Source organism: Monodon monoceros, unplaced genomic scaffold, assembly GCF_005190385.1.
Source record: "Monodon monoceros isolate NGI ecotype Baffin Bay Population unplaced genomic scaffold, NGI_Narwhal_1 Super_Scaffold_22, whole genome shotgun sequence".
Taxonomy (NCBI): domain Eukaryota; kingdom Metazoa; phylum Chordata; class Mammalia; order Artiodactyla; family Monodontidae; genus Monodon; species Monodon monoceros.
In genome coordinates this window covers 116,584,797-116,601,772 of record NW_021703779.1, presented here as the reverse complement: position 1 = coordinate 116,601,772, position 16,976 = coordinate 116,584,797, and the positions used below count along the sequence as shown (strand labels likewise).

The window sequence follows — 16,976 nt, the reverse complement described above, 5'->3', positions numbered from 1 at the left end:
AGACATGCTCAACCCTGAGGCATTGTGACTCACCCCTCTTTGGGGATGGGCAGTGAGAATGATGATTTCTGATCCCCGAATCCCATCCAGGAATAATAATTTTTGTTTTTTACTGCTCCTCTGCAAAACTCCATAGATGCCATCAAAATCAAAAAGAAAAATGTGGAGCTTTTAATCACAGAGAGGGTACTGTGCAAAAGAATACCCTGTGACGACTAGGTGTCAATTGTCTGCTGGACCCTTATTGTGCCTCAGTTAACTGCCTAGAAGATTAGTCAGGGTGCCCTTCTGAATCAGAGTGGGAATAGAGCTCTGTAGAAATCTTTTCTTTATGGTAGGAACCCTAGAAACCTTGTTTAGCCTGGACCTCATAAGTTTCTCCACCTCACTATTGTGCTCACAATCTATTCCACATATATTCCACAGTCTAGTCCTCAGCTGTGTAGAGCCACGAGCTTGATTTTATCATGTTACATGAGAGTGCACAAACATGAATGTTTAAATGAGAAACCAGTTTATCTTCAGTGAGCACTATTTGTGATCTACTAAATGGCACCAACCACTTATCTACCTAAGGCTCCTCATCCGAGGACAGTCTGATGTATACCCCAACCTTGAGCAGCTGCTTTGCACTTCCTCCCCCTCAGCTTCATACAACGTTCATCCTAGCCTAGTGAGGCTCTCTGTGGTTCAGCTCCGGCAGGGAAGGGAAACTGGCTGGACTTCTCAGTGGTCGCCTAACAGTTCAGTGGAAGACTGAACCCTGCAGAATGAGGCGTTCTCCTGGATTTCTGGACCCCAAGGCTTAATGTGTGATTAGCAATATTCTTCTGTCAACCTACTTGGCACACACTCGTACTCAATATATATTTGTGGATGAGAATGGTAGATTCCTCCCACTTGAGAGAGAAAATCTCTACAGTCCTTGTTATGTTTACATAGGGGTTTTGTGGGCGGGGGGGGGTGGGGAGTGGTAATAAAAATGTCTTTTAAATTTCCAAATGTAGACCAGAAATCCTTTCTTATATTAAAAAAACAGCCAAGGAAGTAAAATGTTTGTTAGCATAAAAATTAATCATCATTTCCTGTGAATGTCTCTGAAGCTCCAGCATTTTCTTTTTTTTTATTATTTTATTTTATTTATTTTTGGCTGCATTGGGTCTTTGTTGCTGCTGCGCGGGCTTTCTCTAGTTGTGGCGAGCAGGGGCTACTCTTCGTTGCGGCGCGCGGACTTCCCATTGTGGTGGCTTCTCTTGTTACGGAGCATGGGCTCTAGGCGCGTGGGCTTCAGTAGTTGTGGCGCGCGGGCTCTAGAGTGCAGGCTCAGTAGTTGTGGCGCACAGGCTTAGTTGCTCTGCAGCATGTGGGATCTTCCCGGACCAGGGCTCAAACCCGTGTCCCCTGCATTGGCAGGCGGATTCTTAACCACTGCACCACCAGGGAAGCCCTCCAGCATTTTCTAATGCAAATAAATGTTCTCCAGTTGGCAGCTTTAAAATTGATCGCTTAGTTGTTTTCAAGTCAAATGCATTTTAGCATCTTTTTTCCCCTTTGATTATCATTCCTTTTCTTTCTAAACATTTAGTAAATGAAATCGGTTTACTACTTCTGGGTCATCCTAAAGAAAATTATTTTTATTAATGTACATAACAAGGATTCCTTTTAAATACAAAAGTTTCAGTTACACTACTGTTTCATATAACAGGAACTGATTTGTTTTTCCATTATGTATTTTCTTTCCACTCTAGGCCTTTTCTCAAACAACAGAGAATGTATTTTGTATTTGCTCAAATGCTGTCTTCTGTATCCACATGGTTGGCCATAGTTCTTCTAATATTTATCAGCCTTTTCCCTGAGATTCTCCTGATAGTATTAAAGAATGTAAGAAGAAGAAGTGCCAGGGTAAGAACTAAGTTTATATTACCACCCGATTTTTGGAAGGGGCTTCAATATCTGCCGTGAACTAAAAACTTTATTTAGAGAATTGCATTAGTTACAGCATGTTAAACCCCTCCTTACAGGTTCATCACTTAATTTCCTCTTCTGCATAAAAAGTATAGTAAAAAACTTCGTTATCCAATGCAGGTGGTAAGTAGATTCCTTAATAGTGTTCTATGTGACCTTTAGCAATCCATATGGAGTATCTCATATGCTCCATATGGAATTTTAAACAGAAAAAAATGATTTTTTTTAATTTAACCTAGAATTTTCACACTGGGAATTTCCACACCAACATTCCAGCTTTAACCTTAGAAATTTCCCCATGGGTTGTTTGCAGATTTTTTTTTTTAGTTGATAATCCCAATTTGCCTCTTTCAAACCTTTCCCCTTCCTTTAATTATAGTGCTGCTTAATCTCTGTGTTGCTTCTAGCCCTGTCTGTCCAGCAGTATATTTGAACCAAAAAGAGAATTCCTTGGATGTGGTTTCTACATCCTTCCCCTCTTGAACACACTTGTAAAAATTCGAGATTGTTTTATGAGTGTGTTTTTATTTTTGCTGCTTATATGGCAAATTTTTTGCGGGAATGAGAAGTTATTACCCTCTGTCAGCCTAATCGCTTGGCCCTGCATTGTCTGATATCTTTTGAGCCTTTCTGAAAAAGCCTTTAAACTGAAAGGGATAGATTAGCCTTGAAAATAAAACTTCTGGCAAATTTTGACCAACATGTTAATTAAATATGTCATATTCCTACCAACACTAGCTCATTTTGCCAAACAAAACCCTGTTTCGATCATATTGACACCAATTAGATCTTGTAGCCCCTCCAAGGCAATATTTTCAAGAAGTTAGACTAAGCTATATCTACCTGATCTATTTCATTAAATTTGCCAACCATTTTAGCCACAAAACTGGCTTGCCTTGATTTTTTTTTTTTCCTATTGATTGATTCCAGTGGTTGGCATCATGCAGAATAGGGAACTAAAATGATTATAGTGGGAAAATCTTCAGTGATTAGATGTATAAGAGAGGAGCTTCAGCCCCACTCAAAAGCAGTAGATTATCAGTGGCATAAGCCACATTGATTCTTGCTATACACGGCCCAATCACTATATAGTTAGGTGGTCAGAACTGGCCTTAACTCCCTGCTTCTGCATGCCTTATGGGTGGAACTGCACACAGTAACGTTAACCTAAGACTGGCTTAATCTCTCTCTAATCCTTCCGGTAGACCCCCCACTAACTCCCTCCAGCCTGATGTTTAGTCTTAGAATGGAAAAGTGGCATTTACTTGTCTGATTATACCTTTAATACCAGTTGAACAGGGATAAAACAGGTTCCTCCCAGAATGGCTCAAGTGGCAATTTGCATGAAGCCAAACAGAAAATGTCACAGTAAGAAGTCTTTTGGTGCCTTGTTGTAATAGAGATTTGTCTAGGAAGGATCTCCTTATTTGGGAGTACACTTTGAGGAGTTCCTCGATGTTTTTCTTATTTGGGGTAATGGAGCTCATGCTAAATAATGGCTCACACCCAGCTTCATGCTGTAAAGATGAGACAAAAATCTCAGAAATCAAAACCTTCAAACATATCATCTTATCCTCTTCCTTAAGCCCTTTGAAAAAAAAATTAGACACTGGCTGGAGGTGACTTTTTTTTTTTGGTACGCAGGCCTCTCACTGTTGTGGCCTCTCCCGTTGCGGAGCACAGGCTCCGGACGCGCAGGCTCAGCGGCCATGGCTCACGGGCCCAGCCGCTCCGCGGCATGTGGGATCTTCCCGGACCGGGGCACGAACCCGTGTCCCCTGCATCGGCAGGTGGACTCTCAACCACTGCGCCACCAGGGAAGCCCTGGAGGTGACTTTTATATAAATTAAATGACTACTAAATATTTTAAATGTTTTTATATAAGTTAAATGGAGAGATGCTACAAGGTAGTCACAGATAAAGACTTAGAACATTTTCTTTCCACGCAAACAGCAGATTCCAAACTTCTGTTGAACGAAAGCATGGAGTTCTGGGACTGCGGCCCTTTTTACTTAGCAGTGTAGAATGTTTCCAGGGTTTAGCATGAGATTTGTTTGCCATGGATTATGTCCATGATAGGAGGAATTCCAGTGTCTGTACTGTAGCTTGGCATGCTGATATGCTAGAACAACCAGGAGAATTTCCATAATCACCTTCATTCGTTCACTCATTCATTCATTTATTCCTATCGTCATTGAACCAGTGAACATGTGTTGAACCACCTACTGATGAACATCTCTCTTTACATCCAGAGTCTGAAAGGCTAAATGGTTTTTCAGACTCTATGGGATTGTGAGACTTGCAGATGAGACAAAACATTGTGGGCACTCAGCAGCACTGCCTTTTTTTTTTTCTTTTTTCTTTTTTTCCCCTTGTGAGAAAATGCAAGAGCAAAGTAGTGCATATGAATGCATAAAGGCCAACTGAAACATGGCAGCTATGACTACTCTGATAAGTCACATCTATTTACACAAGGCTCTAGTTGGCCACATCAAAGAGGCAGAGGCCACTTCTAAGATAAAGGAGAAAAGAGTATTTTAATGACCAACAGTCTGGCATCCTGGGTGACTTCCTACTTTGTTCAATATCCCTTGCTAAGACATTGGCCTCATTGTAAAGAAACGCAAAGGACTCTTTTACACCGGGTCAGCCTCATACCTGACAGAATCCCTAATGGGATAAAGTGTGTGTCCCGAGCTAGAGGTAGAAGATCCCCCTGACTTCAAACAGTAAGCTAGGGTCCTTTGCATGTAGAGCCAGAAATGCCTGTGGTAAGTAGACTGCCAGTGCTATCCTCCTGTGAGTCTTGGCAGCTGCTTTAAGAAGGGAACTCAGCAGTGGATAGAGAAAATGTCTATGGCATTTGAGAAAGATGCTAAACCATTTACATTTAACAATTATAGAAGCAGCCTTCTGTTGAATTCTATTCAGTTCAGCACACATTGCCCGAGGGTCGACTGTAAGCTAGCTGCTGTACTAGGTGTTAATCATTCAGAGACGAATCAGATGTAGCTCCGTCTCACAAGGAGCTCTCACTCTAGTTGAGTTATAAAGGGGACTTATTTGGAACACTTCTGTAAGCAGGTATAAACAGAACAGTAGATTCAATACTATGGCTTGTTGTAACACAGCTGGGCTATTTCAAGGTCCAAGCCACTACCTCCAGAAGCCTCCACCACAGCTGAGTTCTGTCATGATATTAGCATTAGAAAGAATTCTCTCTTCGAAAATAGGTTCCCCCACTCATTTAACTCAGGGGTAAATATTTTCACACCCTTATTTTCAGCACTGTAGTTAATTCTTGAGCTGAAGTCCCATCATTAAGGATCATAGGTCTTTTCTTTAGCTTATAAACTGACAGAGCCTCATCGCCATGCTGCTGACAAGCATATGTTGAAACTATCATGGAGCACTGAACAGTGGTACAGCAGATAACACTTTAAAGGAAATTTAAAGTTTAGGATTTTGGTATTTCAAAAAGCTGTGTCCCCTCTTAAGCATATTTCTTGGGCTGTCTCTTAATCAGTGAAATACACCTGGACCTTCTGGCCAACTGGTAAATACCAGTTCCCATTTCCAGCGGAGGAATTTTCCACATATCTTTATGTAAAGTTTTCCCGTGTAAACCATCATGATCTAAAGGAGGCTTGACTTTGCCTAGTAGACACGGAAACACTATAATCTAATGAGAATGGACCCAGCAACATGGCCATACCTTGCATGTGAGGTCTGCACAAACAAGAGGAAACATTCCATTACGCAGGGAGCTCTTTCAGAGTGGAAGACAGGAAAAGGAAGAATGTCAGGTGTCTGAGCAAAATTCCCAGAGAAAGCACTTTGGAGAATACAATTTATCCTTATAATAACAATGGTGACAATGATGATTACTGTTGCAATCCTGACAGTGTCACATAGAACCAAGAATTCTAAGGGTAACAGTCCTGTCATCTAAATTAGACAAATATAAAGTTGAATCCTAACATCGTGGCTGTTGAGGGGAACCTTTATGCATTGGCCTCTTTGACAACCTGCTACTTGAGCCAGAGTCAAAGCTCTCTAGATGACTGCAAAGGAATGTGGAAATTTCATACTGTTTTAGTTATCTCCCATCCTTCTCACCCTCCCCCAACCAGTTGCTAGCTGTATCCGTTTTTTTATTGCTTTAATCTTTCCATGCTCTCTGCTGCCTTCTGCACTTTCATATTTCTTTTGTTTTCCTTTATAAAGTAACCTATTAACCCCTAAAATGTCTACTTCTTAGAAATACTTCTATCTCTGACCGTTGGGAACAAGGTTTTGAGCACACCAAAATGTGTTTCAGTTACAGTCTTAAATAGATGGGCTTGTATTTTAAACACAGGGTGGGTGATTTGGTATCATGTTAATCTTGTTGCAAGGTTTTTGCCCACAAAATAGAAGACAGAGCAATTTAAAATTTTTTTCTCAGAAACGAAATATTTATTTCTCTAGCTTTATCAATTGGTAATTTGCATGTTACCAACATGTCACGAACTGTATTTAAGGTAAAATGTGAACAGGAAAAAATGTAGTTATGTTAAAATATATATGAATAAATAAAAATATTTGCCTTTATAAGTATAAATGTTTATTAGACTCTGTTAGATATATGTGTTACTTTAGCTGGTTTCTTTTTGTAAGCGTATTTCCGTTAGCTGCCAAGGAGATAATATGGGTAATCTTGATTAGCAGAATCATTAAGCTCATCTGCATAGTTGACCACTCATCTTCTGTTTTGCTTGAGCAATACCAAAACCAAGTCTATAAATTAGCCTATAGCTTCAGGCACAGAATAAGAAAAAATAAAACTAGCCTCTTAGGTTTCTGATTAAACTGTAAGTTATCGATTTTTACTTTTTCTAAGTGTTTTAAAGGAAAAATTCATCGCTCTTCAGCCAACGCTTTTAAAGAGTCTCTGTAGGAGAAAAGGGGGAAACTGATCAAATTATGTTAGAATAAAGGAAGTTAAAGATTGGTTCAGAGGTAAACGGCACTGAAGTGTGGTTTCGCCAACAGTTTTTCCATTATGTTAGTTTTGATTAGGTTTTTAACCTGGAACTGCCCAAGGGCAGTCAGTCCCTTCATATTCCATCTATGCAATTGGATAGGGGAGACAGTTACTTCAGTATAGACTGGTGATGGACCCTCAGCCTAGCTCTCTGACCAGTGGATTTTGAACAGTGTAAGCTACTGAGTTAATGATTAGAGGTGAGCTTTATTTCAATGAGAAGCATATTTTTAAATTACTTTATTCAAAATAGTCAATTTTCCCATTAAGAAAAAAAATTTTTAATTGCTATACAGAGAAATAGTAGTTTGCTCATATAATAGACTATTCCTAACTCTAACTGTACTTTTACTTCAGAAAGTAACGTCTTCAAAACTAACGTCATTTCAGCTTCGAATTCTCAAGGTTTCTTTTTAAATGTCTTACATTTCAGAGAATATTTACTTTTTTTTTCTTTTTGGTTTCTGCATTTCTCTTTTTTCTACTGCAATTTTCCACCTTTTGTGCAATTGTGAACAAGGTAACGAAACGCCTCCCTTCCTCAGGAACATCTACTATCTTCATGCTTTCTCAAACTTCCAGCAATCACAGTTTCTCTTGGAGTGAATAAGGTGATTTCCTTTCTTATGTACCAACTTGCTTGCATTCTCATTTGCTTGACATCATTTTCTGATTCTTTATGAAAAATTCTCATGACTCATCTTTACATCTTCTATTGATACTTAAGAATATTTTGTCATTTTCCTTTAATCATTTGTTCACCTTCTCAAATTGTCACACTGGAGAGAAAGTGATTTTCAAAAACTTGGACTGTAGGTCTGTAGTCCCATTGGTTCCTGGTGGCAGTAGAAGCCACAGTGTGTTACAGCTAGTCTGTTCACTAAGACAGGAATGTTTTGCACAAATTTCTCTTTGTTCAGTACACTCACAGTACCGGCACAACTCTCAGAGGTGTTCACCAAAAGGATGGTAAGGTTTACTAATCGAACCATATTGACTTCATCAACCGCATAACTTAACCAGTGTCATTTCAAAAACCCAAGTTTGCCACGTACTACTAATGTCTGTATTCTTCTACCATGAAAACAATTCAACTGGAGTTGGAGACTTTCTTAGGTCTTTAAATGTATTCATTTAAATGTTACGCATTTGCTGTAGTGTAGTCATTTGTGCTTTTGGCCAGAGGAGTAGTCTGTAGGAAATTATTTTTTTCTTCCTACATTTTTATCACCAGGTGGGTTAACCAATCTTCAAATGCTTTAAGTATCTTTACCTCACTATTACAGAGAAATCTGAGCTGTAAAAAGGCATCTGACTCATTATCCACCAGACCTTCAGTCAGACCTCTTCTTTTACGAACATTCTCAGACGAATCTAATATATTGTAACAGGTACCTAGTGTTAAACAAGCGGGCTGGCTTTAAAGAAACAGATTAACAGCATTATAAAGAAAAAATGAAAATATCACTCTCTAAATTTTCTCTGCTGTTGGTGTGGTGAACTTTATACTATTCTTTGCAAAAATATAAAGATGCATTACTTGGAATATGGAGGAATACATATTTTAAATTTGCTAAGCCCCCAAATAAAATTTTAGGCATTTTCCAGAACTGAAGGGCAATACAGTATATTTAATTTATAAGGGGCATGTTGTCATGGCATCATGTGAAAATGCATGTTAATACCGATTAGGAAATATAATTTTGATTTTAAAAGATGATTTGGAAAAATTGAAAATAAATATTCCAAAATTGCATCTGTATAATATCAAGTCAGTTTTAGCACTGCATGTTCTTTTGGGAATTATGTGAAAATAATTCAATGTGTTTGTACTTCCATGTGCTGTGTCTGTGTTTCCAGGTATATATTTAATGTCCTTGTAAATGTCTGATCCCCAAGTATATGTTAATGAACCAATCTACTGTAATCACTTTTTGTAGTGTCAAGTTTTATTCCAGCTAAATGTTTCAACTTTCAGAGGTAAAACCTTTCCTAGCCATTCAGGGGGATGCTAGCCTAATCATATAGAATGCTTCATAATTTTTCCAAAAGTGAGTAAATTAATTTTATAACATTGTTTCATTTACCCCCCCCAAAAAAAAGATTTGGAGGGAATTGATATGCCATGGGAGGAATCCTTGAACTCAGAATGACTCCTCTACGTGTACTCTGTTTCCCACTGCAGGGGCCTCTGTCACCCTAGACCTTTAAAGGTCTTTTATCCATCCATGGGAATGTAGAATAATTCATGAATGAGGTTTACAAGCTTGTCAGCTTGGAAACAACTCTATATGGCTTAGGGCAGGGCTGTCTTTCATGCCCACATAAAAATTAATGATCATCATGAATGACAGTTGCAGGTCAGTTTGCTGTGATGCTAACAATTGTGAGTCCACCTCATAGGCCCATTTTTTCATCACCTGTCAACTTCCCTACCCTCCAGCAAAGAATAAAAATTGAGCTGATGGATTGAATCCATTGGTTCTTCTATCTCCTACTGTTCATCACAGTCTGCATCTGCAGTGTTATTTTGGAAGCCAATTCATTTTGTCTCAGTCTACATACATCCTTTTACCCATCTGGAGTGACTCACCTGCTTATGTTGTCCCTCAGTAATGAATCTGCTTCCCAGTAGCCTTCAAAGTCTTTGACTATTTTGTTCCAGATAGCCTTGTCCTAAGCTGTGTGATGCATTTTAGCTATACTGTTTCCAGTGAATTTTGTATTCCCCTGGATTGCTTGCCTTAGCTTGGTCTGTGGTTTGGGAGACTAGGCTGGGTAGCAGACACTGCTACTGCTTTTGGTCTCTCCAGGGCCTTAACTCCTACAATGCCTAACACAACTGAGGAAATTTTTTTCAAAAAACGATTGTTTTATTTTTAATGTAGTTATTTCTTCTAGGAATATATTTTCATGTGACATTATTTCTTCTCCAAGGAAAATATTTGGCAATTAGTTTAGCCACCGAGTTTGTCCCTTGGTTGATAAGGGAACTGCCTGACTCATTTTATAAGTTCTCGATGTGAATGGCAACCTTATTTTGGTTAGGGTCACCCTGACCCTGCTACCTGAAGAAATAATATGAGAAAATGGAACATCAAAAGGAATGGAAGGTATTCTAAAGAACTTCTAGTCCAAGTATGGCAAGGAAGGTGCACCTAAAGGGGGAGAAAATAGTACACCCCTTAAGGCCCTCCACTACTCAGGTTTTAAAAAGTTGGATTTTTGAGTGGAGAATCAAGGGTCAGGTTGACTCCCTTGACGTAGGACTTCCACTTCTCCACATACCTGATTTATACTCACTGATAGTTGCCCTATCATGCCCCATCCTGATCATAGCATGTGATAGTGTTTAGAGAACAAAGAAGAATCTACAGATTTCTTAGGGAGATTTCTGTGGTTTCTTTTCTAAAAAGATGATGAATAAGAAAAACAGGAGTCAGTTGACTCATAGATACATGATCTACCAAAAAGAAAACTAACTTCAACATTATAGAGAGGAAACATGTTTCTTTAAGTAAAGGAAAAGAACTTTCATAACAGTCTTTCAAAACAATGTATCTTCAGACTTTGTGATAATTAACAACCAAAAAACAGTCGATGCATTCATTCAACATGTCCTGAGCATCTGCTGTGCGCCAGACACTGGGCTAGGTGCTAGAGATAGAAAGTTAAATAAAATGTCCCTGTTTTCATGTCCCTTCTGTCCCTCACAGACTAGAAGGGATCTTAGTGAGCTAAGCCTCTGCTGTCCTAGTGGTAAAAGTTCTTAAAAGAACCCTGGAGCAATCCAAAAGCAAAAAGCAAGTCTGAATCTATTCAGCTGACAAATGTATAAAGGATTCAAAATTAGTTATTGTGTCACTTTTTTTTTCCCTGCATGTGAATAAAACTTGGCAGCTTTGTTAAAACAGTTGTTTTATTCTCATAACAAAATTTACTACTTGATTTATTTTTGAAAATGCTGAACAGGTGGTTTTACATTATTATTAAGATAAAACTTTTAACTCTGTGTATTTTAAATCTTTCAGAATCCGAATCTTGAACTGCCTATGTTATTGTCCTACAAGCATATTGACAGTGGTTACAGCTAAAAGAAAGCATGAAGAAGCAACCACAAAAAGTTATCATCTCAGGATACTTGATATGCAACAAACTAAACCACTATCTTATGTCTAAGGTTCAGAGTAAATGTCCACTAAGATACCAAATGACTCTCTTAAGCATTTACAGTTATCGTAAGTAGCCGTTATGGCCAAAGCTCTAAGTTACGAATTATATGAAGGTTGAAAGCAAGAATATTTAGAATTTCTGGCTTTAGATAGAATAAAATAACTACCAAATGGGTGCTCTTTTAACCCATGAACTCTGAATGGATTTAAATACAATAGTATAAAGTAGAAGTCATGCAATGGGAATGAATAGATTTTGCTAATATTACTTTTTTTGCCTGGCAGAAGAAATAGGCAATTTAGATCACGTTTCTTGTTCCTGCTGAATGATAATGTTAAATTATTTTTTTCAACATATGAAAGGAATACTTGAAAATATGAGGACTAAATCAGTGCATCAGATAGTAGTTAATCCTTTCTGTTCACCCACATGCTAATTTTGTCTTGATCGAATATCCTTGCCAACAAATAACTTGAAAGGTGGAAAGAATGTTAACCCTGGGTATTTTTGCAAAAATCAAAAGAAATTATTTATTTTTGTTCTTCTGGATTACACTTAATGAGTGTAAGGCTACTAGATTTGAAAAGAAAGCATTTCCAATCAGTAGCTCCTCAAAATAGTTAAGATAGAATAGATTTTTCCAATATTAGTTTTACTGGGATCTGAGGCAAGATGGGCAGAACCACAGTTACATAAAAATAAAGGCCATTCTGAACATCAGTCTTTTATCATTTTTTTTGTGGAGAGGAAGGAAGAATAGCTTAATTTCAAACTGTTAATGGTTTTTATTTGAAAGAGGTTGCATCTGTGCATATATGCTGCACTTTTTTTTTTTTTAACTTGCCGATTTGGGAGGAGGAAGGGTCCATAGCACAACTCTGAACATGAATGTTGTCTCTCTTAGCAAACTTGGCTAGAGTAATGGCCTAACTCTAAACCACGAGATTCACCTTGGTAGAGTCCTTGACTTACTGGACTAGAGGGAGGCTTTAACCTCCTAAGGAGTTCACCTAAAACATATAAATGTGGTGTGTCTTTATTAAATGTTAAAATTATACACACGCTTTTTTTGGATATAAGTGACTACATTTGACTACTAGATTGGAAATGGTCTTTTAAAAGGTATTTTCTTACCAGTTTCCATTCTTGGTTGTCTTCCTGGCATGCCTGTACTATTATTAGTTTTTATATTGTACCTTGATTTGGAGAAGTAAGTATTAGATTCAATCTATACCAGTGTATTTATAAAGTCCATATGGCACATTTGATTCTTCCATTTATATTTTGTGTTAATGTTTAGGTGTAATTTTTCTTAAATTTTAGAAAGGACATAATTTCAGTTGTCAGAAACCATTCCATCATTACTGACCCTTTTTCATTATTTCCTTTGTTCTCATATATCAGTATTATTTTTGAGTATTTTGTTAGGTGCCATCACACCTTCCTAAGTGTGCTGTGTTCTAGTAGTCTAGTATTTGGGGCAGTCTGCTGAAAACCAAGTCAATATATTCTTTACCTATTCCAAAGAGCTAAAAAATCAGACCCAGGAAAGTTTTCGATGTTTTGTTGTTGTTCTTGTTTTTATAGTTGTTGCTGTATTGTTATTGTTGTTTTACATAAGAATTATAAGGACTGTGAATACAAAGAGCCGACCTTAATTAGAGAGGCTTGTTTAATGCAGACCATGGAGATTTGACATGATCAGAATATCTAGGGTAGTGGAAATATAACTGGTGGCATGTGAAATTCCTTGCATCCTGGAAGAAAGACAAGGGGGATTTAGAGTTGTGTCTAATAAGCTACACATTACACTGCAGCTCAAATTCATGATGGCCGTGATGTGTAATATCATGGCCTAGATCCTTGAGAGGGACCTGACTTTATTTTTTGAAAGATATTTTATTAGTGAGCAAAAAAATTGGTTAGCGTGGGGTTAGCAGATGGAATAACTTGAAGTAAGCCATCCAGTATTCCTATCACTACAATCTAACCACCTTATTTTGTGTCAGAGAAAGGGGTAAAATGTAATAATAGGATCATATACCCATCATTTGAATAATTTCGAACTACAAAACGTCCTTGTAGTTTTCACAGCTGTTCTCCACTGTTTGAGGATGTTACCTACGAAACTGAAAACATAAATTCCCTATCTACCACATTTACACCAGCAACAGTATATAAAATACAAGCCTAAATTTGCAAAATCCATAATAATTTAGTGATGGAATTTTTTAATAACATGCAGTATATAAATGTAGATTTTATGCAAGTGTTGACGAAATCATTTTTCAGCTTGCAAAATGGGACTGCAATATTACATTTTTCACTTCAGCAATTTTTTACATCGTTTTTGCTTTCTATAATGAATGTGAATGCCATCTTTTATGAATGCAACTTGCCTTTTTCATTACAGAAATTTTGTTTGATGTAATCAATAAACTTTGGTATGATATGATTGATATTTTTAGCCTCTTTTTTGGGAAGGTCTCTCTGACGTAAAAGTAATATGGAAGCAATTTGGTGATGGGCAATAAGTTTCTAATTTCCTCTTTGCCTGTACAATTCACAAATGACTGACCATTTCTGCATACGTTCAACTAGCACTTGAGGGCAATACCTAATTTGGGGAGTTTCCGATATTTGTGGGAGTTTTGAATAAGGCTGTATCTGGTCGCTGCATACGTAAAAGTCCAGCCAAATCAGCAAATACGTATTGAAAGTCTGCTGTGTGCTTGGCAGTGCTCACTCATTGGAGGTCGTACGATATATGGTCCCTGTCTGCATCCCATTGAAATCATTTGATTCTTAAGTACCCAAAGATACAGAGATTTTACAGTAGTGTGTGTTTACGCCAAAGGTGTGCGTGTTTACACCTTTCTGTCCCTCACTCCCCTTCCCCTACACCTCTCTCCCCCTCTCCCCATCCCCCTTCCTTCCCTGTGTCGTTGCTCAGCCTGCATCTAAGGCCTTGTGAAAGTCCTTTTCCTTGAAAAACCCTGCCCTCCTTGACTTCTAAGAAACTAAAGTCTCCACTGTAGCTGGTTTCATTACGTTTTTACACTTCAGTCCCTATATTTTTGTAGTCTTTTAATCCTGTTAGTCTTTGACCTACATTTAGAGCATTTCCTCTTTTTTTGTTGTTGTAAAGTGGGAAATGTGCTATATCTGGAGGTAAGACCTGAGTTAAGTTTCAGCTTTGCCACTTGGAGCCATTTCCCTCTCAGTCCTCTTCTCGCCTATAAAATGGTGTCTTGGGGGTGAAGGGTGATCAAATGAGGTAAAAGAACATGATTGCTTTGTAAAATGTCATTTGCTAGTCAGCTGAATGCATTGCTATTTTTCTATTAAGGGGTTTTGTTGTTGCTTTGACATTTTTAATGAATAGTTGTCATTTACCAAATTTTCATAGATATGTCTTAGATTCTTTCTACCTTCTTGGAATTAGTCTGTTCAGGTTTCCTTCCCTTCCCCCATCCAGCCTATTAAGACGCTGCCTCACTGTGGAGTCTGCCCAGGATTGGCCAATAAAGTAAGTATTGTGAGGGGCTGAGTGGTTTGGCCCCTTCAACAAGAAGCACATGCAAAGGTTAGGGGCTGAGGTTATCACTATGGTTATTCAGTGAATGTGTCCGCAGCTGAAGTGCTGGATGCATACTAATGAAGCTTGAAAGCCTGAGTTGTGGGAATAGTTGTCAGGAAAATGGGGGGCTTAATTATTTCACAACATTTTTTAATTAATTTGACACGTATTTCCCAGCAACTGACAGGTAAGGAAATGTGGCCTCAGTTCCTAGTACGTGGACCTATTGTGGACCAAGCAAGTCCTCATCTCATGGGCTTAGGAGCAAGTGCTATGAGCAGGCCTCTGGCTGAAAGAACAGTGCACCTCTTGGTGGAGCAGAATGCCTGCTAGCCAAAGGTCTTTGGCCCTGGCTCTTTGGGTGGAGAGGGGCAATGGATGTTCATAGCTAAAATGCCTGCTGCTTCTTTGATCTCTTCATCAGTTTGTTAGGATATATTTCCTACCAGTAAAACCACTAAAATCCCAACTCCTCATATAAGCTAACACTTAGATAGCATTTACTATGTGCCAGGCACTGTTCCAATAACTTTACATATATTCGCTCCTTTAATAATCCCGACAACCCTATGAAATAGGTATTAACATTTCTCCATCTGACAGATAAGGAAACTGAGTCACCAGCCAAGGTCACACAGTCTGGTAGAACCAGAATTTAAACCCAGTTCTTCTGACTAGGGTCCAGGCACTTAACCAGGACACTGCATTTCCATCATTATATCACCTTTGATGGCCTGAATAAATAATCACAACATTAATGCAAAATGTTAATGTCAGCTATGAGACAGCATCAGACAGATCCAAACTGAGGGATATTCTACACTTTAACTGGCTTGTAATCTTCAAAATTATTAACATGATTAAAGACGAAGACCCAGAAATTCCCAGATCAAGGAAATGAAGATGACATAACAAGTGCAGCGTATGGTCCTCAGTTGGATCCTGGACCAGAAATTGGACATTAGTGGAGTAACTGATGAAGTTTGACTGTGGTATATAGGTTATATCAATGTTAATTTCCTGATTTTTGAAATTGTGCTGTGATTATATTTGGGGGGATCTGAGTGGAGAGTATATGGGAATTCTTTGTACTATTTTTGCAACTTAAGTCTGAAATTATTTCAAAATTATAATTTGAAAAGTAAAGCTAAAACATAATGAAGCATACAAATATTAATGGGAGAGGGCATTAAATTGAGCTGACTATAGAAGACTAAAATATAATTTATTAACAAATATCTGCATAGCACTTTACCGAATGCTTCTGCATACCTCAATTAATCTTCACAACAGCTCTGTGTAGAGATCATTAAATTCCAGATTCTTAAAGATAAAGAAACTGGGGCTCAGGACTTCCCTGGCAGTCCAGTGGTTAAGACTCTGCGCTTCCACTGCAGGGGGCATGGGTTCCATCTCTGGTCAGAGAACTAAGATCCCACATGCCACGCAGCCAAAAAAACTAAACGAACAAAAAAAGAGAAAAAGAAACTGGGGCTTAGATAAGTTAATTATCTTGTCCCTGGTCCCTCAGGACTGAACCTAGGTCTGATCCACGTGTTTCCCCCTACACTGCACTGCGGTTTGTCTAGGATTCCTAAAGCATGTCCTGCTGGAGTCTACGATCATTTAAAAGAAAATCTTTCTGCAGTCATTTTTCCTGTAGGTTCATCTGGATACGTTGGTCTACCCCAGGTCAAACCATGAATGAGACTCATGCCAATGCCCTTAAGGTTGAGGTGGGTGCCCTCAGAATGCCCTAGGCCCAGGTTTTCCCTTCCATCTAATTTGATGTTGAACTAGGTTTCCCTCATGTTTTTCAGGTGGTTCCCGAGGCAAGTTTTATCCTCCTAAACCAGCTTCCCCCCATCTGAGTGAGAATACAAATAAGCTCCTTCAATTTAATAATGAGGCGTCAGGCTAGCCACCTGGTATCTAAAATATGTACATCGCTTAAAGTAAGAATGTGGGAATGTTGCCGGCAATCTCCATCTCAAATTATTCTACCCCACTCCTAGCAAAAGGCTGGCTGAGATGGCTGTTGTTTAGTATTTCCCAAACTGGGTTGTATGAAGCATTAAGAGTCCTAGGAAATGTTATTAGAAAGTCCTTGAAAAAGGGGGTTCCCTGGTTAACTAACTTTGGGAAGTTCTGTGTATGATTGCCCTAAGTTACAATGCATACTAGAACATTAAACTCTATGAGAGATCTAATATTAAACCCATTTGACTTCTT

General features: G+C 38.4%; 1 protein-coding gene across 4 annotated transcripts in view; it reads left to right on the top strand.

Moving 5' to 3' along the window:
* Window positions 1-13,623, top strand: part of ATP11C (ATPase phospholipid transporting 11C) — a 167,128-nt gene extending 153,505 nt beyond the window's left edge. For 3 of the 4 annotated variants that reach the window (XM_029240444.1, XM_029240446.1, XM_029240447.1), the window contains 3 exons: window positions 1,749-1,902; window positions 8,278-8,382; window positions 11,023-13,612. In XM_029240444.1, the coding sequence (XP_029096277.1) occupies window positions 1,749-1,902; window positions 8,278-8,379 (256 nt within the window). In that variant the 3' untranslated portion in view covers window positions 8,380-8,382; window positions 11,023-13,612. Of the gene's footprint in view, window positions 1-1,748; window positions 1,903-8,277; window positions 8,383-11,022 lie in introns of all 4 variants that reach the window. The other variant, XM_029240445.1, reaches the window with a different exon arrangement.
* The last annotated feature ends 3,353 nt before the right edge of the window (window positions 13,624-16,976 follow it).